Source organism: Gastrolobium bilobum, unplaced genomic scaffold (assembly GCF_033153095.1).
Source record: "Gastrolobium bilobum isolate Gb01-03AN ecotype WA unplaced genomic scaffold, APGP_CSIRO_Gbil_v1 utg5059, whole genome shotgun sequence".
Classification (NCBI taxonomy): Eukaryota; Viridiplantae; Streptophyta; class Magnoliopsida; order Fabales; family Fabaceae; genus Gastrolobium; species Gastrolobium bilobum.
The window spans coordinates 37,604-61,474 of NW_026896615.1; the positions used below are offsets into that span (position 1 = coordinate 37,604).

General features: G+C 37.8%; 2 protein-coding genes across 2 annotated transcripts; both read right to left on the reverse strand.

Moving 5' to 3' along the window:
* Window positions 1-5,917: 5,917 nt before the first annotated feature.
* Window positions 5,918-7,250, reverse strand: LOC133300988 (probable purine permease 4). Its single transcript, XM_061500581.1, has one exon. It carries the CDS (start codon window positions 7,204-7,206, stop codon window positions 6,013-6,015), a length of 1,194 nt encoding a protein of 397 aa, XP_061356565.1. The 5' UTR covers window positions 7,207-7,250; the 3' UTR covers window positions 5,918-6,012.
* Window positions 7,251-21,798: 14,548 nt separating this feature from the next.
* LOC133300976 (uncharacterized) lies at window positions 21,799-22,221 on the reverse strand. Its single transcript, XM_061500565.1, has one exon. The coding sequence runs from the start codon at window positions 22,219-22,221 to the stop codon at window positions 21,799-21,801; it is 423 nt and encodes a 140-aa protein (XP_061356549.1).
* Window positions 22,222-23,871: the final 1,650 nt, after the last annotated feature.

Here is a 23,871-nt window from a genome sequence, read left to right on the forward strand (position 1 = left end):
CTGCATGGAGCAGAGACTGATGCCAACTTTTCTGTTTGATGCAATCTTAAATCGATTAAGTTCAAGTTATTCAGCTCCCTTTTTATGTTGTCACCTTCATTGAGAACCATCTCAGTCTGTTTTTGATGAAACTCTTACGTGTGTAGTTTTATTTCGACTACTTGGGTTAAAACATCAATTGACCACATTGGAAAAGTAACTTATTTGAATTGGTCTATTTTTCATTCATAAAATGAAAAAAAATGAATTTCAAAGTTCCACTTACTTGAATGCATAGTTAATATAAAAACTAGTCTCTGAATACTTGTACTTAAGGGTGATAAACGAGTTAGGGGACTTTTAGGGGCCTTTGGCTTGGCTTGGCTCGGCTCGTGAAGGCTCAGGCTTACATGCCTAATATTGGTTGTTGGAACCAGACTTAGACTTGTATAAAAGCTCGTTTAGTAAAAATGTCTCAGGCTCTAATTCAAAAGCTCGGTCTTGGAACCTCTCAGACTGACCTAGTATATTAATTTTTATTTTTATTTTTTATACTATTTGTAATAGCCCTCTCTCTCCTCTCAATCAATTTCACCCCTATTTTATTAGTTAAACAGACTTTTTGAATGATTTTGTTCTATATTATGTTGTTTCGATATACATTGAATTTATGAATATTTATGGAATTACTAGTGTTGTTGATTGTATATTTTGTTTGGATAAATTTTTATTGTCTTATTTTTTTTCTAACAGGCCAAGTCAGGCTTTTATTTTTTGTAAATAAGACAGGCCACATGCCGATAATTATATTCGTAACAGGTAACAGGCTTGGTAAGGCCGACACATTTAATCACAGGCTTAGCCTTTTAAGACTAAAGCTCGGCTCGGCTCGGCCCGTTAACACCCCTACAGTTGTACTGTAAACAAAAAAAAAAAAAAAATTATTGTGATGATAAAAGTTTTATATTTCTTTCCTATTAAATAAAAAATTAATACCTATTTACATAAATGGACTTTTTGACCACTTTAATGCAAAAAATAAAATATATCACATGTTTAATTATTTTGGGAGATTATTTATCCATTCAATGCGAGTGAAACACGTAGAGGGAGTATGCTTGTTTAAGTAGCGCATCACCTCCATATGTGACTTTTGTAAAAATCAACACAAAACAAGATGCGTATCTTAGCATTGCGTGATCAAGTCGTGCACTCTCCCGAGGCATGTTTTATAAAGCACAACAAGTGATAGACACTTTTTAGATTTTACACAAGTCGCACATGGAGATGATATCCGATTTAAATGCGCACACTCCCCATGCGCGTTCACTCGCATTAGATGGATAAATAATTTGTCAAAACAAATTAAACTGATGATATTTTTTATTTTTTACACTACAAGGGTAAAAAAGCCAAAGAAACGAGATTTTATATTTTGTTAATAGAAAAAACTCTTCACATGACATGTTTATTTATTAGCCACCCGATATGCAATTATGCATCATACCAAGAACAGAACTTTTCGGAGAAAAAAAGTGTTGTTCAGGAGGATTTTGGGCCCAATTATGCCGAAGTTTAATATTCAAGTCATTATAAATCAAGTGATTATTGAGTTTTGTTCTTTCACAAAAACTCAATTGAAATTCATATATATTCTACACTTATAGTTATCAGTCTAAGAAGGTCTTCACTTTGTAGTAACAGAGGCTGAAGTAAGGTCATCTCCCTGAAAAATGAGAGAGTGCTCACACATTGTCCCATTCCCCTTAAGAAATAGTTTAGAAGGTCTGCCGTCAACCAGCTATAAGAAAATTGTTTGTGTTGTAACATGGTCGAGATCAGTTCGTGAAGGGATTCTACACACAAGGAGGTCGCTTATAGATCTGCGCTTAAAGAGGTATGTCTTGTGTGTTACTGAGACGATGATGATTCAGTAAACATATTAATGTATTAGGTCTTAAATCGCTTCTGCGTAAATCCAATAGTTTCAACAGTAATTACCTAGTGAGAAGAATGTTGGACCACGTTTACAAATGTGAACTGCATGTGATTGTACTAAAAACCCATTTAGATAAATTAGTGACATACCTATTTGTATATATTTATGATGATGATTAAGCATGCAATCGCGTAATTCATGAATGCAATGATTGTAATGTATTTATGTGCTATTCTGAAAACAAATGAATTAATAATTGATTATAATCAATTGTTGATTCATTAATCAAACAATGCACATTATTAACGGAAAACTTACATATCATTATTCAACGTGTAAGAGTGATATGCGACTATATATAGTGGTTGAGTACCTTTTTTATTGAAAAAATTTGGGTATGAGAACTTCAAAGTTAAGTAGTTTATATGACAAACTCATACAATTCCTTCACTTATCTATTTTGACTCACTTCATGCCTACTTTCTCTTTCGCGCAATCTCTTTCAATGGTGATTTTTAAAAAGGTTTCACCCAACTTTTACATTCAAGTCACCTAATTTGTGTCCACAAAGCCACACTAATATTTTGTTCTTAAAATTTGTCCACAATACAAGAAAAAAATGACTAGTGCACACATGCATTATGTGAACTCTTAGTAAAAGTCCCATCTATTAACTACTTTTGTGAGTGCAAGAGATTAAAGGAAAGAAAAAAAAAAGTCAAGGAGTAGTAATAAATGATGCTCAATTATTTCTAGAAAATTTCAATGTTTCACAAGAAGAATGCTATATTGTACGAAAAAAAGGTTTAACAAGTACCAGGTCATTACGATTTACGTGTAATGCTCAAAATGCAGCGGTGTGCTGATTACACAGTGATTTTAGTAAATGATTAACGGTCAATTTTCTCTCTCTCGCTATCTCTTTTGGAAAATGCCAATTTTCATTCGTAAATGATTTCAAAAAAATGTTTTCATTGTATTCAGCATTTATTCATAATACTTTACATGTAATTCTCATATGGGACATGAGTGATCAGACTCACTCCTCTAATATTGATTCATGATTTGTTTTTGTTCTCCTAGTTATAATAACGTTGGTAAAAATGAGTCAACTCGTCGGTTCGTAACTCGTAAAAAGTAAGTCGGGTTGAGTAGGCAAAAATGAGCTGTCAACCCGACCCGAGCCAGGTTGAAAAAAAATGAGCCAACCTGCGGGTCAAACGGGCCAGCTATCAGGTTGAGCTTTTTTTTATAAAAAAATAAAAAAACATAATATATAAAAATAAACAAAACCCACACACGCTATTATCGCCTTTCTTTCTTCTCTAAACCTAAGTCCCTAATCTTCTCATATCGCTGCCATTTTTTTATTGTTAACATGTGCTGGCTCTGCTTGGTTCAAATATCTTATCCACTTAGTAGCAAGTGGTTCTAATTGCTTTTTGATGTTGATGCAAATTTGTTGTGAAGAAAATTTGAAACTAAAACATTTTGCTTTTACTTTTTATTCTGTAACTTTCTATTTTGCTTTTTTTATAAACTATTCTGTAAGACAATTGTATTGTTTAAGCTGATGGAAGTCGCATAACCAGTGCATTAATACTACAGGTTCATTTAAATAGGCTGAAAATGAGCCAACTCGCGAGCCATTTTTGAGCCAACCCACAAGCCATTTTTTGAGCCAACTCGCAAGCTATTTTTTCAAGGCAACCCACGAGTCATATTTTTGAGCCAACCCTAACCCGGCTCGGGTCGGGTTGGGTTGGATTTTCTGGCTCATTTTTTTTTTCGAGCCAACCCTAATCCGGCTTATTTTTTTCGGGTTGAGTTGGGTTGACCCGTTTGCCAACCCTAGTTATCAACATCACAAAAATAAAAAAATTAAAGAAAAACAATACAATTACGTAAAAATGAAAAGAAAAAGAATTATCAATTACACACCAGTACTAATACGCCAACTTAACATTTTAATAATAAATTAGAAAAACAAAGTTAAATAGAGTATGTATTGTAATGTACATATTTTATCATATAAAAAGGAAATATAAAAAAAATATTGTGCAATATATATATATATATATATATATATATATATGGGGTAAATATTTCTACAGCCACTTTAGATAAGGCTATCTACAATTACCCTTTATAATTATGTACTACCGGTAGTCTATAGTTATAACCAATGTTAATAAAATCGGACCGGACCGGCCTGACCGGGTCGACCCGGGAACCGGTAAATCGGTCATATAACCGGTCTAGGTGAAGCTACAGATCGGCCATGCATCAAAATCGGTGCGACCTTATGCAACCCAGTCGATTTTCATGAAAACCAGTGACCCGGCCCAGTCCAAAAAAAATCCAAAAATTAAAAAAAAATCATAATAGACATATTTGAATATTTTTTGCTTATTGACTTACATAAGTTATGTACCTACAACACTAATATTATCTCAATTATGCACTATGCAGGAAATTTTAATTTGATTTGTAGTTAGAGATATCATTTACTGAACCTGAAGCCCCGTATCACGATCATTATATTTTTGTTTGATCCTTTATTGGATAATAATGTGTGATTTATTATTTTTTATATTAAAATAATTGAAATTTTTATCATTTTTTTAGATATTTGAATATGTTTATAATTTTTTAATATAAATTATAGAATTGCATATAATTACCGGGTCATCGATTAACCGATTGGGTCATCGATTTTCACAAAAATCGGTCGGGTCGCACTGGTTCTGATGCATGGTCGTTCTGTTGCTTCATCCAGACCGGTTATATGACCGATTTACCGGTTCCTGGGTCGACCCGGCCGGGCCAGTCTGGTTTTATTAACATTGGTTGAACCAGTGACCCGGTGCCTCGACCAGGTCAGTGACCGGGCTGATTTTAATAACATTGGTTATAACATTAAAGTTGCTTTTTTTTCTCTCTTAAGTCACTTTTCAGAACCTTTCTGCTTACGTGGAGATACAAAAAAAAATAACTTTAATATTATAATTATATATTACCCGTAGTACATAGTTATAAAGGATAGCTGTGAATAACCTTATCTAAACTATAACCATTGGATGAACGGAAATCAAAGGCTGAGATGAGTAAGAGTTATAAGTCTTACTCTGGAGTCAAATGATTTCTCTCCTATATATATTAAGTCAACCTATAATTGGCTTCTCTTTATGCTCTTTAATAATGACAATCTTTTTATTATCATGAGCGATAATGCTCGATCTATATGTTTAGGAACTCAATCCTATTCGTTTTTCCTTTCACTTGTTACTATTGATTGATACGATCAAATTGATTAAAATGTAATGCACAACATATCACCTACAGCAATACACAAACCATACGAGAGAAGGGTGATAAGTATGTGGATATATATCTGCATAGAGCCTGACCACTAATTTAAGATCCCAGCTAGCACATACGTGACTCAGTTTAAGATCCCAGTAAACTTAAGCAACAGATTTCTTGTGATACAAAAGTTGTAGATAACAAAGTCATACCCAACTTAAGTTCAACTCACTACCTGCCCGGAAATATTGATAGTGGCAGCAAAGTTATCAACTATATGGTTCAAGGTACACGGACGTATTCATTAAGTTGATTGGCGTGGATTTAGTGTTCTTTATTTGAAGAAATAATTCATAGATAAACAACAATTTGCGTTTATATAAATGTAATTAGGAAAAAATTTATATTTTGACAAGATGGATTCAAGGAACCCTTTAAGTCTAAGCCAAAATAACTACTATACTTTCTTACACAAGACTGAACCTATGGGTCAGATCAATTCAATGAGAACAAATGATCAACTCCAAGCTCTAGCAAGGAGTTATTTGAGTTTGAGTTTTAGGAATGAAGAAAATAATATTGGAAAAGCCGTATGCAATATGAATCCAACAACACTCAAACCGGATTAAAACCAGCTTGGATAAAACACATACAAAATTCATCACTAATTCATATTACATGTTTATTTAATGTTTCCATTCTTATATTTATTACATTATATATTCTAGATATAGATATCATCTATAACCTAGTATTTTAATAACACTGCTATATATAGTTCAATGAGTTCAACCATGATTCCCCCCAGGGATCAACTCGGTAGATGATTCATTCCTGTGCCTCATTCGAGCTTTCTCTTCCACCATTTTGATGTACATGCCATAGACATAAGAGCAAAATCCCCAAATGCACAAAATAGTTGACACTGCCTTTAGACCACCAAAGGCATCTCTGAACACAACCACACCTCCTAACACATTCATGGACAACAATGCTGTCATGCAAATCCCCCCAGTTAGTGAAGATGTCAGAAAGACCATTCCTGCAGTGCCCATAAAGCAAAATTGCCAAGTCACTATGGTTGCCATAATAGTTACCCAATAAACAGTGGATCCCTTATCAAAAATTCTTTGGCTTTCTTCCTTCATTTCAGAAAATCCACCATCCCATATCATGCCTATGGTGGCCAATGTTGTTGCAGAAAACTCCATTATAAGCTGCATTTCCATTACCATTTCATAACAATACACCTTCTTAAAAACCTTCTCCATCACTGGCAAATATAATGCAAACAACAAACCTGCTCCAATTGTGCAACAAAAACCAATGAAGTATTCCTTTTGGGATATCCCAGTTGGTCTCTCATGACTAGAATCCAAGGCAAGAATGATGGAGGCCAAGGTAAGAAGGATTACACAATTAAGGTTTGAAAAGGTTATTTTTTGTTTCACAATAATGGCAGACAGAATAAGATTGAAAGCAAGTTGGGTTGATAGCACAAGAGCTGAGGTTGAGACAGGAAGATAAGCAACTCCCCATGAGATCAGAAGATTATTAAGCCCTAACATAATACCAACAAAAATTGATAAAAATAACACTTTTGGATTAAAATCAGTGAAAGGCTTTCTTTTAGTGAAACTAAAGATATAAGGAAGACAAATTGGGATGACCAAGAGAGGAAAGCCAGCACACTGAACCCAAGTTGAAACCCATTTGCTTGAACCTTTGTGGTTGAAATAATATTTAGAAAGCAAACTTGAAGAGAGTGAACCCACAAAGAGCAATAGGTAATTAATCACCAAAAGGGGCATGTACCTCTTGTTAGTGATGGACTTTTGATCAGCATGCAAAACCAGCTTTTTGTTGAGAATTGAAGAAGGTAGATTTTGATGTGCATCTTCTCTAACTCTTTCATCAATGGATTCAATATCACTTGTATCATTGTTCTTGGCATGGCCAACGATGAGAGATTGATGATGCATTGGTGGGGTTTCTGATGTAACCTCTATGAGTTTGAAAATGGAGAGATTTGAATTGCACAAAATGAAGTTACTCTACTCTCTCCATGGATGTGCATCTTCATTTTAAACCATCTGTCAACTCCTGGTGCCAAGTTTTTTTTTTTTTTAATAGGGTTTTTATATATTATTATCATTTTCCTAAAGCATATAAATTATAGAGTAAATATCTTTTTTTGTTCCCTAACAAAAAACACGGTCCCCACTTTAGTCCCTTACAAAAATAAATTAGTCAGTTAGTCCCTAACAAATTCAAAGTGAACCCATTTAGTTGAAATCGTGGTCCCTCACAAATTCAAAAAAGATCCATATTAGTCCCTCAAAAGGATTAAAATGGGTCCACTTTGAATTTGTTAGGGACTAACTGACTAATTTATTTTTATAAGGGACTAAAGTGGGGACCATATTTTTTGTTAAGGAACAAAAATATGTTACTCTAAATTATATATAAAACATTCTAATCATCATGGTATAATATTTAATGTGCATATATATTGGGAAGGTACCTCTCTTCTTAAATATATATGATATATTAAATAAATAAAAAATGGCATTTAATTATAAGCAGTAAGTTATAATTAGACACAATTTATGGTAATTTCATTTATGTTAATAATCATAATAACATTAACTTTTAAGACAAATCCATGTTTTGGGCGTAATACCAGCCGAACTTTCCAGAGAAAAGTTTAATATTCTAGCTGTTACAGTTTATGGAAGTCAGATAACTTTGAGCCATCTACAAATTTCAACTATAATTATATCTAAAATGCATACGTTAAGATTGACTCAATTGAAAAGATCAAGTGATATTACTTAATAGAAAAGTATTCGGCTAAATTCTTGCTATTAAACTGGTATTGATAAGTCATATATAAAAATTATTACAAATTATTACTGACGCTGGTAACTTTTTTTTTTTGTTGGTAAATTGTGATATGTGCTCTTGGAATAAGAAAAAAAAAATTGTCCTCTAATCTTTTAAATAAAAATAGATAAAAATATTTAAGTGGAGATTTATTACTGAATGCCAGAAACTCATTAATGAGAACTGGAAGTCAGATCTATTAATTCTCTATCATCAAGGCAAAATTTATTATTTGAAACGGCTTTTCCATGATTTGAGTTCTGACAATTTTTCTTTTAAAATAAATATTGAAGGCATATTCCAAAAAAGTTCTCTAATTAGTTCAAGTAATAAAGGATCTTTTGAGGGAGAGTTTGATAGATCTCTAATCCAAGTCATGATCGAATCGACACATTTATTTCCCTACTTAAATACTTCTTCATCCAAGCTCGATGTTATGACTATTTCAAGTATTTATCCCCACTAAAATACTTGAAATTGAAATTGACAAATACTTTGTAATTTGAAATTTGTACTATTTAATTAAAGAGTACTTGACATTTTGTTTGCATAGAGTAGATCAGTGTTATAAAAACTGACTCGACCCGGCCCATTTGATCGATTGACCCATAAATGAAGTCGAACTCCCAATTGAGTTAGTTTAGTTATCGAATCGGTTATACATTTGACTCGGTTTGAAACTGATAAATCCGTCTTGAACCAGGTTCAACCGACATTGATTTTTAAAAAAAATTAATTTTGTGAAATTTTTGACAAAATATTTAAAAAATATCACTAATAAGATTCGAACTTAAATCATATAAATTACAACTTATGACACTTACATCTAATCTAACATTAATTATTAACTAAAATGCTTGTAATTTTATATTTTATTGTATTTTATTATATATTTAATTCATACAATTGAACTAATAACCACGGATTGAACCGTTGACGTATTTACCCATAACACTGGAGTACATATATAGCATTGCCAAGCATTTCAGTCAAATTTCAAAGTAACCACTTGAAAATCCACCTGTCTCTTCGCCTTTAACCTCTCTGTGCGTTTCATTTGACTTTGCATATATAATTCCATTCTAAAACGCATATATGAATTTAAAAGGATAAAACATTTCTGCTATAAATTTCACCCCATATGTATGTAGCACCGATATCGACATGGGACACGGGACACGATATGACACGATACTCCGACACGTTAATTCTAAAAAATGTTAGATTTCGACACGTTAGGACACGTTTTGATAGTAAATAATATTTTTAATTTATGTAGTGTATATTATATTTAATATTCAATAATTTAAAAATAAAATAAAACTAAACTTATAATATTCATCAATTTTGCAAAGAAATATAATATATTATATTAAACTCAATAAAATGGTAATCGTAATTCAACGAATCTAATAGTTGGAACCAAAAACTCAACGTGGTGCAACCTTTGAATCTTTTTTGAATTTCTATAACGTGTGTTGGAGTGTTGGGGAGTGTCAGAGTGTCGGAGAGTGTCGAGAAGTGTCGGACACGACACGTCAGAATTTTTGAAGTGTCGGTGCTTCTTAGCCCCCTACTACCTAAACTATTAAAATGATAAGCGAAAATATTGATATTTTCATATTTTGTAATTGTTTATATGATTGATTTAATAGGAGGGTTATATTTACAATATCTTTTCACTTACAACTCTTACAATCAAATTTTAATCGTTGATTTCTGTCAATCTAACAGCTATAATTTACAACATCTTTTTTGTTTCTATAGCAAATTTAGATCAATTATCTATATTCACTCCTAAAACGACATCGTTTTAGTTGAAAGATTAAAAAATTATCATAAGAAAGACTATTATAACCCTAAAATAAATTATAATTACAAAAATATCTTGATTTTCACCCCAAAATGACGTTGTTTTGGGCTTAATGTAGATAATTTATCTATATTGACGGCAGAAAAAAAAACTCAAAAATTAATGATAAACATTTATGTGAGAAAAATTGTAAGTACAAAACATTTTTTAATAGCATGTGGAACATTTAAAGAAAAAATGTTCATATAGATGATTAAGGAGGAAATAAAGACAAGGACTTTTCCCAAATTATTGAGATTGTTATTCATTTTTGCATGTAAGCTTCAAAACAACTTATAATTTTCTGGTTGTGATTTATTTTTAGATTTTCTGGTGGTGTTTTTAAATGGAGTGTGTTGGACCTATTCCTCCTTCAATGTCCAAGGGCCATTGAGGGATTTGAAAAACCTTAAAACCTTCTTCCTCTCATATATAAGCATTAGTTGTGGGATAGAGGTAAGGTTGGCTTGAGAGACATTTTTTAGGTTTTTGTGGAAAAAGCTTAAAAGCTTTGATTTTGAAAGCACCTCTAGGGAGAAGCTTGAGTGTTAGACCTCCTTAGGGAAGTTTGAGAGAATACCATCATTATATAGTTTGAATGTACCACCATTTGTTGGTGAAGTTTGATATTTTATAACCCATTATTTTATAGAGGAAGTTTGATTCTGGACTAGTGTCCCGTGAATTTTTTACTTCTTCACATTGGAGAAGGTTTTTCCACGATAAAATCTGCTTGTGTTCATTTTCTTTCTCTTTCGCAATTTTCGTTTCTACTGCGTATAGGTCGACCTGGTGAGTTCAGTCCGACCACATTGATATCTGAGCTCTGAGCTCAATGTTTATCTTCTGCAAAAGGCTTCTAAGCCGAGATTGAGGGACCGAGTTCGTTCCAACAGTGGTATCAGAGCCCGATTTCGACAGGATTAAAGGAGACGATATGGAGGCTAGTGTAATTTCACTTAACGGTGACATATTCAAGCTGACTGCGAAAAACTTCACATACTGGAGACCTGTGATGGAAGACCATCTTTACTGCAAAGACTTGTATGAGTCCATCGTCCTTAAAGAGAGGCCTGGAGGAAAAACTGAGAAGGAATGAAAGATCTTGAGTCGGAAGGGGTAGCCACGATCAGGGAGTATATCGATAAAAGCCTCTTTGAGCACGTGTCCTAGTTCACGAACGTGTAAGAGTTATAGACGAAGCCAGAGTCTATGATTCAGAAGAAGACTCCCAGGAATAAAACACACCTGGTTCGCCGACTTGTGAAATTGGAGTACAACGATGGCGTGAGTATGATTGAGCACCTCAACACCTACAAAGGCATTGTGAATCAGTCGTCTAAAGCCGAGATAAAGATAGATGATGACATGCAGGCTTTGCTGCTGCTGAGCTCCCTGCCAGAAAGCTGGGATACTCTGGTAGTAACATTGAGTAACTCGGCTCCAAATGGAAAATTAAAGATGGATGTCGTGACTAACAGCCTCCTGAATGAGTAATCCAAGAGAAGGGAACGAGATGTAACCAACACATCTGAGGCAAACGTGACCGAGAATAGAGGAAGGTATGACACTTGGGGTTGTAGCAAGAGCCGGGTCATAATGGACATGATAAGTCCAGAGGCAAATCTAGGCCGAAAAATGAGTTTAAATGCTTCTACTATAAGAAGTCAGACTGCAGGACTCTGTAGAAAGACAAAAAGAACGACACTGTGAAGCCGGATTAAATCATTCCGAAGAAGAAAGAAGAAAAGAGCACGACTGCGGTGGTTGCCAATGCTGATGTCGAGATCTTCCTACTTGGTGAAGATAATTTTTTAAATATTGCATATGATGAATGCACCTAGATTGTTGACTCTGGTGCTTCCTTTCATGTTACTACGCATAAAGGTTTTTTCTGCTCTTAGAGAGGTGGTGATTTTGGAGTTATGAAGATGGGAAATCTGGTGACCAGCAAGACTGTTGGTATCAGTGATGTGACCCTGACCACGGATTTTGGGTGCCGACTTATACTAAAAGATATAAGGTATGTGTCTGACATGCGTTTGAATCTAATCTTGGTAGGCAAGCTTGATGATGTCAGTTAGTGAACTACTTTGGAATTGGTAGATGGAAATTGGCCAAGTGAAATTTCGTGGCTTCCCTAGGTAAGAAGGAAAGATCCTTATAAGTGATGCAATGAAAGTTTAATGGTGGAGAAGCTAACTCTGTCTCAGATGGACCTAACATGGAGTTGTGGCATAAATGCCTCGGCCATATAAATGAGAAAGGGCTCCAAATTTTGGACAAGAAAAGATTACTGACTGATTGAAAGGGCAAGCGCTGGAAAGTTATACACACTGCCTAGCTGGAAAGTAGCTCCGAGTTTCTTTCGTGAGACCGGATCAACCCAGGTATGTTCTTAACCTCGTCCATACCTACGTATGTTCCCTGTCGGAAAGGTCCCTTGCTGGAGCTCAGTATTTTGTTTCAATTGTTGATGATCATTCTCACAAAGTGCAGGTATATTTGTTGAAATCTAAAGACCAGGTTCTCCAAGCCTTCAAAGAATTTCATTCTATGGTGGAAAGGAAGACTGGTAAAAAGTTGAAAGTGGTCCGATCTGACAATGATGGTGAGTATTGCTGCCCAAGTTATGCTTACTGTAGTCTTTCATGAAAACGAGACTATACAAGACATCTCGAAGACCAAAGTTCGGGTTACTGTCTGAAGTAAAGAACTCAACTCTCTTGTCCGAGCTGAAGTAGGAGGAGAAAATCAAGAGAATGAAGAAAATAATGAGAATGACCAAGGTACTGAATACCGAGGTCCTGATGACCAAGATGATGAGATCCAAGATAATGAGGTCCAAGATGAGCATGATGAGTTGGAACTTCAACCTAAAGAACGACCTAGACACTCTACTTGAGTGAGACGACCTTCGATTAGGTACCCACCTACTGAACACATCGATGTTACTTAAGATGGTGAACCTTAGAGTTATGATGAGGCTGTGACGAACTTAGGAAAGGAAGAATGTGATAAAGTAATGCAAGACGAGATGAAGTCCTTACATGAAAATCAGACTTATGAATTGACCGAGCTTCCTCAAGGAATAGAAGCTTTGAAGAACAAATGGGTATATAAAACAAAAAATGAAGAGAATGGCCAGAAGCAGAGCAAGGCCAGGATTGTGGTGAAAGGATGCGATCAGATGAATGGAGTTGATTTTTAAGAAATATTCTCTCCCGTGGTGAAGATGACTTTGGTCCGGACTGTTCTAGACATGGAAGCTTCAATGGACTTCGAAGTGGAACAAATTGATGTGGAGACCGCATTTCTTCATGGAGATCTTAAAGAAGAGATATATATGGAGCAACCTGAAGAATTCTGAGCTCCAGGACAAGAAGACTTGGTATGTTGGTTGAAGAAGAGTCTATACGGCTTGAAGCAAGCACCTCGACAATGGTATAAAAAATTTGAATCTTTTGTGACTGATCACAAGTTTGTGAAGACAGATCCTGACTATTGTGTATTTATGAAAAGGTATGAGGCGGATGATTTTTTGATTTTACTCCTATATGTTGATGGCATGTTGATTGTAGGGCAAGACAAAATAAGTATAGTCACCCTAAAGAAAGCGTTAAACTCATCCTTCATGATGAAGGACCTCGTCCCTGCAAAGCAGATACTCAAAATCAAGATAATCTGAACCAACCTAAAAGGCTACTTTGGTCGGGTCAAGAAAAATACATTGAGAAGATTCTGAAGAGATTTAGCATGGACAAAGCCAAAACAGTAAGCACCTCCTTAGACAGACACATAAAGCTAAACCAAAAGCAGAGTCCGAGATCTGATGAAGAAAAAGATGAGATGTTGAAGATCCTATACCAATCCACTATTGGAAGTTTGATATATGCAATGATATGTACGGGACCCGACCTGGCTTATGTTGTTGGAATGGTGAACCGGTATCTGTCGAACCCTAACAAAGAGAACTAGGAAGCAGTGAAGTGGATATTCAAGTATCTCAGTAGAACAATGAATTTATTCCACCGATTTGGAGAAGGTAAGGTCAAGCTAGAAGTCTATACAGACGCTAATTTAGGGGGAGATGCCAACTCGAGGAAGTCAATGACGGTATATATGATGACATTTGCAGAAGTAGCTATTTCCTGGCAATCGAAATTGTAGAAGTATGTGGCACTTTACATAGTCGTGACTGAGGCAAACAAAGAAATGTTGTGGATAAAGAAGTTCCTCTCAGAACTCGGCCATGAACAAGACAAGTATGAGTTGAGATGTGACAATCAAAGTGCAATTTATCTTGCGAAGAATTTGACCTATCATTCCCGCACTAAACAAGTTGATGTAAGGTATCACTGGATCCGGGATATGGTGGAAGATGGAGAGCTCGAACTCGTAAAAGTGCACGCCGACCTAAATTGGTCCGACATGATAACGAAGCTAGTACCAGTAAGAAAATTTGAAGACTGCTATGAAGGTGCAAGGTTACTGCTGAAGTCGACGCATTGAAGTCGAAATGAGGAGATTTGTTGAGCCTATTCCTCCTTCAATGCCCAAGGCCCATTGAGGAGTTTGAAAAATCCTAAAACCTTCTTCCTCCCTTATTTAAGAATTAGTTTTGGGAAGGAAGTAAGTTTGGCTTGAGAGACATTTTTTAGGGTTTTGTGAGAAAAGCTTAAAAGCTTTGATTTTGAGAGCACCTCTAGGGAAAAGCTTGAGTGTTAGATCTCCTTATGGAAGTTTGAGATAATACCACCATTGTAGGTGAGGTTTGAGTGTACCATCATTTGTTGGTGAAGTTTGATCTTTTGTAATTCATTATTTTCATAGTGAAAGTTTGATTCTGGACTAGTGTCGTGTGGGATTTTTACTTCTTCACATTAGAGAAAGTTTTCCCACCTTAAAATCTGCTTGTGTTCATTTTTTCTCTCTCCCCTTCGCAATTTTCGTTTCTACTGCGTATAGGTCGACCTGGTAAGTTAAGGCTGACCTCTCTGATAGCCGAGCTCTGAGCTCGAAGTTTGACTTCCTCAAAAGGCTTCTAAACCGAGATTGAGGGGTCGAGTTCATCCCAAAAGAGTGAGAGAGAATAGTGAATTTAAAATATTTTAAATTTTTAATAAAAATGAAAATATAATAATGACAAGGGTTACATTAACAAATGTTTTTTTTTACAAACTTAAATACTACATTATGTCTTACCGGTAAGACATAGTATAGTTTATATATAAAAAATTTATAAATATAACTTTCCTCTATAATAATTTATAGTTATACTTTCTTATAAATAAAATATCTAAAACTTCCTTGAAGATATTATATGTATATGCGTGTCTCTCTCATAAAATCTAATATGGAATAAATAGGTGATATTGCATCAAATAAGAAGAAAATTATAAATATTTTAATTCAATTATCAAAATTATGAACGCTTCAAACGAAATTAATTGGATAATTAATGAATTAGTCAAAACAAAAAGTCATGAACAATTTGAACAAGACAACTAGTTTGACATCGTTTATCATTTTAATCTCACTAGTTTTTGAATTATTATTTTTTTACGTCATTTGGATAGATGAAGTACTGGATCATAATTTTCCTCACTTGAACAGCCAATTTGGTTCAGGTATGACAATATAGCGTAAAACAAAATAAATTAAATCACACATTTTTGCCATGCTTGTCTAAACCTTCAAGATTGGGTATTAATGGAGATAGTTTTTGTTAGATCAAAGATGATAAAAAATTAACAAAAATGGTTGGTTCAAGTGGTACATATTTGATTTCGCTTAAGCAATTTGTTCTTCCTAAAGCAGAGATGTCCAACCGTAGGTTAGATGATTGATGTTGGATCTAGTGCTTTCTCTCTAGATACCTATGAGTTAGGTATCTTGGGGGCAGCGAATCACTACACATTATATGACGACCTTAGCTAAATGGGGTGTATGTGTGCGCTGTTGTGATTGCATAAAATAGGGTTAGAGAGAGATCAGCCCTACCTAAGGTCCTTAGCTCCTATTTATAGTGCTTACCTTTGGGCTTGTATGATTTGGGCTTCTTATGGATATGGGCCTCACTCAGGTCCATAACAGTTGCCCCCCAGCCCCGTAGACTGAGTGCTCAGGATGCCGGGATGTCCAAGTTAGGCCACTTGATTTACATTTCATCCCGGATGTTTGCCATCTGGCCTCGCGATTTTGTTTTGATATAGATGTCGGCTTTCCATCCTGGCTGTAAAAGATAACCGAGATTACTCGGGCTATCCTGAATATGACCCTGTCCGGGATGCCCTACCCGTTGTGTGGTACAGCGTTCCCTTTCCAGAAACGGTTCCTCTTTATGGGTGTTCCTCAAGAAACGGTTCCTATTCCACACAATGATTACTTTTCCATGTGACCCAATTCAACAAGTGCGACGTGTAGTGTTGTTTTTCCTCTGCCATTTTTGCATTAACTTCTACTGAAAAACGTCCCTCAACTGTCTTGTCCACCTTGAAATTACTTTAATATCCTAGCCCTTTGGCTTTGCGGGTTTAATCTTTTCAACTTCAGTTTCCTCATTTAACCCACTGTTTCAATTCTTCAAAGTCATTTATCAGCAATCTCATCGCTCATCGTATCTCATTTTCGCTCACCATTCTCGAACCTCTTTGAAGCTTGTTTCTTTCTCAGGTACGTTTATTGGCATTTTCTTCATTATCCTGCTTACTTCTTTTCCTTCAGCGTTGTCTCTTGCTTACTATTTTCTCTGTACATTATTGAGTTCAATCGCATGCGTATTTTTGTGATGAGTTTGATTCTATCATCCTTGTATCTGTAATGTGCCACGTTGTCCTTGCCTGTCTAGTTAAGCTTTGCTTATTTGCACTGTATCGCTTATATGAGACTATCTGCTGCTTGTTCATTTATCGACATATCATAGTTCAAAAATTCTCCTGGGATGGGTGAAACAAACTTTACTATTCGAGGGAGGTCCACCTGCCCTCGCATCTTTGGTCGTGCAGATGAAATTGCTACCGCGGAGGAGGAGAGATATACTGAAGAAGAGGAAAGGTTTATTCAAAACCTACCTCCTGGTCCAATGTATTGGTTGTATGGCAGACCCGTACAGAGGAGGAGACCCAAGCCGCTTTACTGGGAGGTTATCGAGGAGGTGGAAGTAGAGGGGTGTCTTCATCTCGCCTTTTAATCCAAGGGCAAGGAGAGGGTTTCCGAGGTAGAGCAGCGCCTTTCTCTTGCCTTCAAACTCGGGGACGAAGCTGGGGTCTTCGAGGTCTCCGTCGTGGCTTGGGGATTCCATCTAGACGTCCAATTCATGACTCGGTTCCCAACTCTCTTCCTTCATATTCGACCCTCGTTCCAACTTGTAGCCCCGCTCCTCTTCCTATTCTCCAAAGAGTACCCGCTCAGCCGAGTAACAGGTGTCTAGAACCTTGCTTCAATTGTGTTTACCTTAGTGCCCAGTTTGTTGAGAAGGGGAACGATTTTATGGCCAACTTAGTGTTAGGCAGTTGTTCCCACCATCCTGGTTCATCTATCCCGGCTTCAATCGTTGAATCCGATGACTCAAGTTCTTCCAATAATAACTCATTTAATTCTGGTAAGTATTCTCTTTTCTACGTACTATTTCTTGCTTTTTAATCCTCCCATTTTGTTGTTCTAGGTATTTATGGAGTCCCCTTCTGCAGAGTTAAACGTGGAGGTTGCTTCCTCCAGCCACGGCCAAGAGGTCGAGATGAATCCAGCTGAGAAAGGTTATGCCCCTGTTAGCAACGACCTTCGAAAGCAATATTCGTAGGTCACATAAGAGGTTCTAAGCTTTAAGTCCGACATGTCTACTGAAGAGATATTTGGGCTTCCTATCGGCAACCCTGTTGGGTTTAATATGTTCACTCCTGCAGATGACGAGCCTGTTTGCTCAGGACGGAACTCTGAAAAACCACATTCTTTCTTTTTTATCGTGACCTAGTGACGAAGATTGGAATCTGGTTTTCCTTTTCTCCTTTCAAGATACAACTTTTGAATCACCTCCTTCTAGCACCTACTCAGGTTCACCCCAATGGTTGGGCTTATATTGTTGCCTTCGAGCAATTGTGTGTATCCTTATCTTTGCCTTGCACAGTTCCTCTTTTCTTGTATTTTTTTAATATCTACACCCCTTGCACTGGTTCTGAGCCTCTAGAATTCAAAGGCTGGACTAGAATTCGAGGCCGAGCTAGTAACCCTTCAAGGAAGCTGTTTTCTGTATATAGCGACTCCTTCAAAGATTTTAAAGCTTTTTATTTCAAAGTCGTGGCCGAGGTTGGGGACAGGCCATGGTTCATTCGTGATGACGGTGAAGGAGCATTTTCCCTATACTGGTCTCGGGAGCATCATCTCCGTAAGTCGGCTGACTTCAAGCTGAGGTTATCAAAGGAGGACAAGATCAATGCCAAGGCTATTTTGGCTCATGTGAAGTCCAAAGGCCATCTGAGTGCAGCCTCCTTAGTAGCCAGATCATACTCTAACTTGGAACGAACTAGTATGCTCGCCTTATTTCACTTTTAATTCTTTTAACATCTCCCTTTCTTTTTTTCTTTTTCCTTTTTTCTTTCTTCTTTTTTTAATGTCGTCTTTTGCTTGCAGGTTCCAGCATGAATTTTGATGTGGGAGAGGAGGATCTGGACTACATCTTATCCTTGAGAGGTTCGACAACTGCCCCACTTCCACTGCCTTCTAAAAGGCCGAGGATAACTAGCCCTTCTGCGGCCACACCCTCTGCACCTGCCTTCAACCCCGGCGTTTCAATACTAGACCTTATCAATGATTCTGAAAATTTGGAGTCTGATGTTAACCCGGCTTCTCCGACCTCTGGTTGTGGAGGTAATACTCGTGTCGTGGTCTCCATCCCTCGGGGTGCACCGACCCCAGCGGCCCTTCCAATTGGACTTAGGAGGGGTGCGTTATGGGAAGCAGGGGTCTCTTCCGAGCTCCGAGGTGTCGTTCGCCCTCCGGCTTCCTTTTCTGGTTCTGGAATTATATCCCGCGCCGAGATGGAAGAACTTCATAAGGCTGAGCTGTATACTTTTAAAGCGGCATCATTGCTGAAGCTGTACTCACTGTTGCTAGACAAGCATTCTGAAGTAGTCGCTGAATTGGACGCTCTTCGAGTTAACTATCACAAGGCAACTTAAGACAACAGGGATTTAGCCAGCTCTGCTGCCGAGTTGAAGTCTTCTTTGGAAAAATCTCAAGCTGACATGAAATACATTTCTGACTCGTTCAATCTGACTGCCGACAAGGAAAGTATCATTAACCATAACAAAGAATTATCCACTACGCTTATGGAGGGGGAGTCCCAAGTTACGGTGTTGACTGCAGAAAATGCTAAATTGAAATCCGACCTGCAAAATATACAAGCCGCTTACGAGTTCAGTCAGGCCACCATGGAGAAAGTTGTCGGTGGATCCTTTAGGAATGCTGTCAACCAAATGCGGTTCTTTAACCCTGATGTTACTTTGAAGACGGACCAGTTGGATTGCTTCGGGTATATCCGGGGTGGTACTTTTGTTCCCCCCCTTTCAATTAATCAGAATATGCTGGAGGCTGAGACTTCAAATGTAGAAATCACTCCTGAGGTGGTGGCTGCTGGCCAAGAATTTGAAGCAGATATGCGAGAGATAATGCACAATGATATCCAAGAATGAAGAGTCGGGATGTTAGTTTACTTTATAATTTCCTGTTGTTCCTTTCAATTATCTTGGAAATTTTGAACTGTTTTTTGAACACCTTATAATCTGCCATACGATGTCTAATTTGGATGTGATGTTGTGTCACAGCTAATGTTTTAGAGGTCAACTCGTCTTGATTTTTTCTAATATCTGTCGCTTTAGGTTATGGTTCTTGCTTCTTTCTGCAAGAACTTTTTTAGAAATTAAGGGTGTCCCCTTATTTTCCAATATGTTATACCCCGGCTAGAGTTTCGTCTTTGTAAGACGTTTTTCCAACGCCTCAATGGGTATTCATTTCCTGGCTAGCACTCACCTCCTTGCTCATTTTGGCAAGGCAAGTGTTAATACCTCGGATTTGATTCTCGACTAAAACTCATTATCCTTTCCCATTAGGAAGGCAGGTTTCAACATCACAGAGTTGTTGTCGGGCTAGAACTCACGATCTTACCCTTGGGCAAGACGAGTTCCAATTCCTCGGTTTTTATGCCGGGCTGGAACTCACGATCTTGTCCTTGGGCAAGACGGGTTCCAATACATCGGCTTTAATACCAGCTAAAACTCACATTCTTGCCTTTGGGCAAGACGGGTTCCAACACTTCGGGCTAGAACTAAAACACATTCCTGGAAGAGATGCTTGCTTTATTCAATTTATTTATAACTTGAAATTCCAGCTACAAAAAGGAAACGTAAAATTTGTTCTTTTCAATTAAAGTATTTCTTCAGCTTGTCCGCATTCCATGTCCTCCTGACACTTTTCCCTTGCGGAGTTTCCAGTATATAAGCTCCTTTTGATAGTTTTTCTTTAATTCTGAATGGTCCTTACCATTTTGGAGCCAACTTTCCTTCAGCCGCGCTTTATCCTCCAACGTCACTCTTCGGAGAACTGAATCTCCAACTGCAAACGATCTAGGCTTCACCTTCTTATTGAACCGGTTAGCAACAAGCTGCTTTGCTGCGAAATTTTTGCAGTGAGCCATAACCCTAGCATCATCTATCAAATCCAGCTCCACCGCTAGTTTTTTACTATTCTCTTCTTCAGCTTGTGACTGGGCTTGGACTCTCATCCATGACGGCTCTCCCAATTCCACCGGGATCATGGCCTCACACCCATAGGTTAACCTAAATGGGCTTTCTCCAGTAGACGTCTGCATCATGATTCTATACCCCCAGAGTACATACCACAGCTCTTCTACCCACTTCCCTTTAGCAGATTGCTCTATTCTCTTTCTTAGTCCTTCTATGATGACTTGATTTGCTGCTTCTGCTTGTCCGTTAGTCTGAGGATACTCTACGGATGCAAAGCGATGCCGGATATGAAGGTTTGCCATTAATTCCTGGAAGGCTTTGCTCGTGAACTGGGTTCCGTTGTCAGTAATTACCTCGGCTGGAATCCCAAACCTGCAAATCAAGTTTCTCTCAAAAAAATGTTGAACCCTAGCCGAAGTGATCGTTGCAACTGGCTCTGCTTCTATCCACTTAGTAAAGTAATCAACGGCTACTATTAACACCTTTAATTGTCCTTCAGCTGCTGCAAATGGGCCCAGAAGATCCATTTCCCATTTAAAGAACGGCCATGGAGCCGTGATTAGGCTTAATTCTTCTGGGGGGCTAGCAGATTCTTTCTATGTTTGTGGCATTGGTCACACTTCTGCACATGTTCTTTTACATCATTACCCATGGATGGCCAGAAGTACCCGACTCTAACCGCTTTTCGAGCTAAAGCATTTCCTCCAATACGTTGGCCATTGATCCCTTCGTGGATTTCAGTCAGGCCATATCTTGCTCTATCTGAGCTTAAGCACTTCAGCAAAGGTGAATAAATACTTTTTTTTGTAAAGTTGTCCTTCCACCATGGTATATGATGCTGCATTTTTAACTAACTTCCTAGCTTCCTTCTTTCCGACGGGCAACGTCCCATTTTCCAGATAATCGATGATAAGGTACCACCAGTCATCTTCTTCTGATATTTGCAAGATACATGTGGGTTCTGGGATACTTTGTTCAACCACCGTCCTATGGTTTCTCCACCCTTTGGTGCTTGCTAGTTTGGATAATATGTCAGCCCTGCTGTTTTCATTTCTTGGAATATGACTGACCTCCACCTTCTCAAACTCTGCTATTAGCTACCTCGTAGAGTCCAGATATTTTGTCAACAATGGTCCCCTAACTTGATAACTTTCTTCGATTTGGGAGGTGACCAATTGAGAATCACTGTAAACCTGCAGCTTCCGTACTCCGAGTTCCTTAGCCTGCTGGAGGCCAGCTATAAAGGCCTCGTACTCCGCCTGGTTGTTTGATGTTTCAAAATTCATTTGCATGGAGTACTCAATCGCTATTCCTTCTGGGTTTTCGATGATAACCCCGGCCCCACTGCCTTTGGAGTTATAGGATCTGTCCACGTATACTTTCCAAGTGTCCGAGCTGTTTGAACTCTCCATTTGGATTGAAGTAAGCTCCCTAGTAAAATCTGTCAATGCTTGGGATTTGATTGCTTTACGACTTTCGAATACTATATCAAATTCTGACAGTTCCCCAACCCAAGCCATCATTATTCCTGCCAAATCGGGCTTTTGAAGGACCTGTCGAATTGGCAAGTCCGATCTGACCACAATTTGGTGTTCCTTGAGAATATACTCTGAGTCGTCTAGCCGAGATTAGCTAGGCGAAAGCCACCTTCTCCAGCTTATGGTATCTGAGTTATGCTCCCTGTAGGAGACGACTCACAAAGTAGATCGGTTGCTGCCCCTCCTCGTTTTCTTGTACTAGAACCGAGCTGACAGCTACATCTCCCACAGAAAGGTACATTATCAATGCCTCCCCTTCTCTTGGTCTGGTTAAAACTGGTGGTGAATCCAGCTGCTTCTTAATCTCCTGGAATGCGGCTTCACATTCCGAAGTCCTTCCATATTGCACCTCTTTTTGAAGTAGCTTGAAGAAAGTTAATGTCGTTTCTGCAGACCGAGGTAAAAATCTAGTGAGGGAGGCTAACCTTCCTGTCAGCTGCTGCATCTCTTTTTTATTCATCGGGGTTCTCATCTCCAACACGGCTCTACATTTATCTGGATTGGTTTCAATGCCCCTGTTAGTCAGCATAAATCCAAGAAATTTCCCTACAAGGACTCCAAAAACACATTTGGTCGGGTTTAACCGAATGTTATATTGTCTTAATTTTTCAAAGGTTGCCTTCAAATCTTTAAAATGAGCCTTAAAGTCTGATGACTTAAATATCATGTCATCTATATACACTTCCACGCTTTTGCCAAGTTGGTCGGCAAATACTTGATTCATCATTCTCTGGTAAATGGACCCTGAGTTTTTCAACCCAAAAGGCATCACATTGTAGCAATAATTCGCCGTCTCTGCTATGAAGGCTGTCTTTTCTTGGTCTTCCGGATGCAGTGGAATTTGGTTATACCCCGAATAGGCATCCATGAATGACAACGTCTGGAACCCGGAAGAGCTATCAACCAATTGGTCTATGTTAGGCATCGGGCATGCATCCTTAGGGCACACTTTATTTAAATCAGTGTAATCTGTGCACATCCTCCATTTTCCATTTGGCTTCTTAACCATTACCACATTAGAAAGCCAAGTAGTGTACTGTATCTCCCTGATGAAACCTGCTTCCAACAGTTCCTTCACATGATCTTCCAACACCTGCCGACGTCCCGGGCTAAGCTTCCTTTTCTTCTGAGCTACCGGCTTAGATCCTGGGTATACTACGAGTTTGTGACAACAGAAAGCAGAGTTTACCCCAGGAATTTTTGAGGACTTCCAAGCGAAAACGTCCTTACTTTCTCTTAGACAAGCGGTAAGTTGAACTTTCACCTTGTCTGTCAACCCCTTACCGATCCTTGCACTTTGTCCCTGCTCTCCAATGGTCACTTCTTCCAATTCTCCATCGGATTCAGGCCTTGGCATCTGAGTATCATCCCTCGTGTCCAATTCCACCATGTTGACCGGAGTCTTTTTCTCCTGGCTCGAGCCGCCCTGACTGTTACCACTTTTCATCCCGGCTGAAAGTTTGGGATCACTTTCCACTGCCCTAACTGATTTGAAATAACAGTCTCGAGACTCTTTCTGGTCCCCAGCAATGGTGATTACTGTGTTCTGCTTACCAATCATCTTAAGTTTTGATATTTGGTGGAAACCAACATATCCCAATTGTGGATGGTCGGTCTTCCCAATATCACATT

What these genes read in the sequence shown, in the direction of transcription:
- LOC133300988 (XM_061500581.1), bottom strand. Translation starts at nt 7,206, where the DNA reads ATGCATCATCAATCTCTCATCGTTGGCCATGCCAAGAACAATGATACA.
- LOC133300976 (XM_061500565.1), bottom strand. Translation starts at nt 22,221, where the DNA reads ATGGCTTGGGTTGGGGAACTGTCAGAATTTGATATAGTATTCGAAAGT.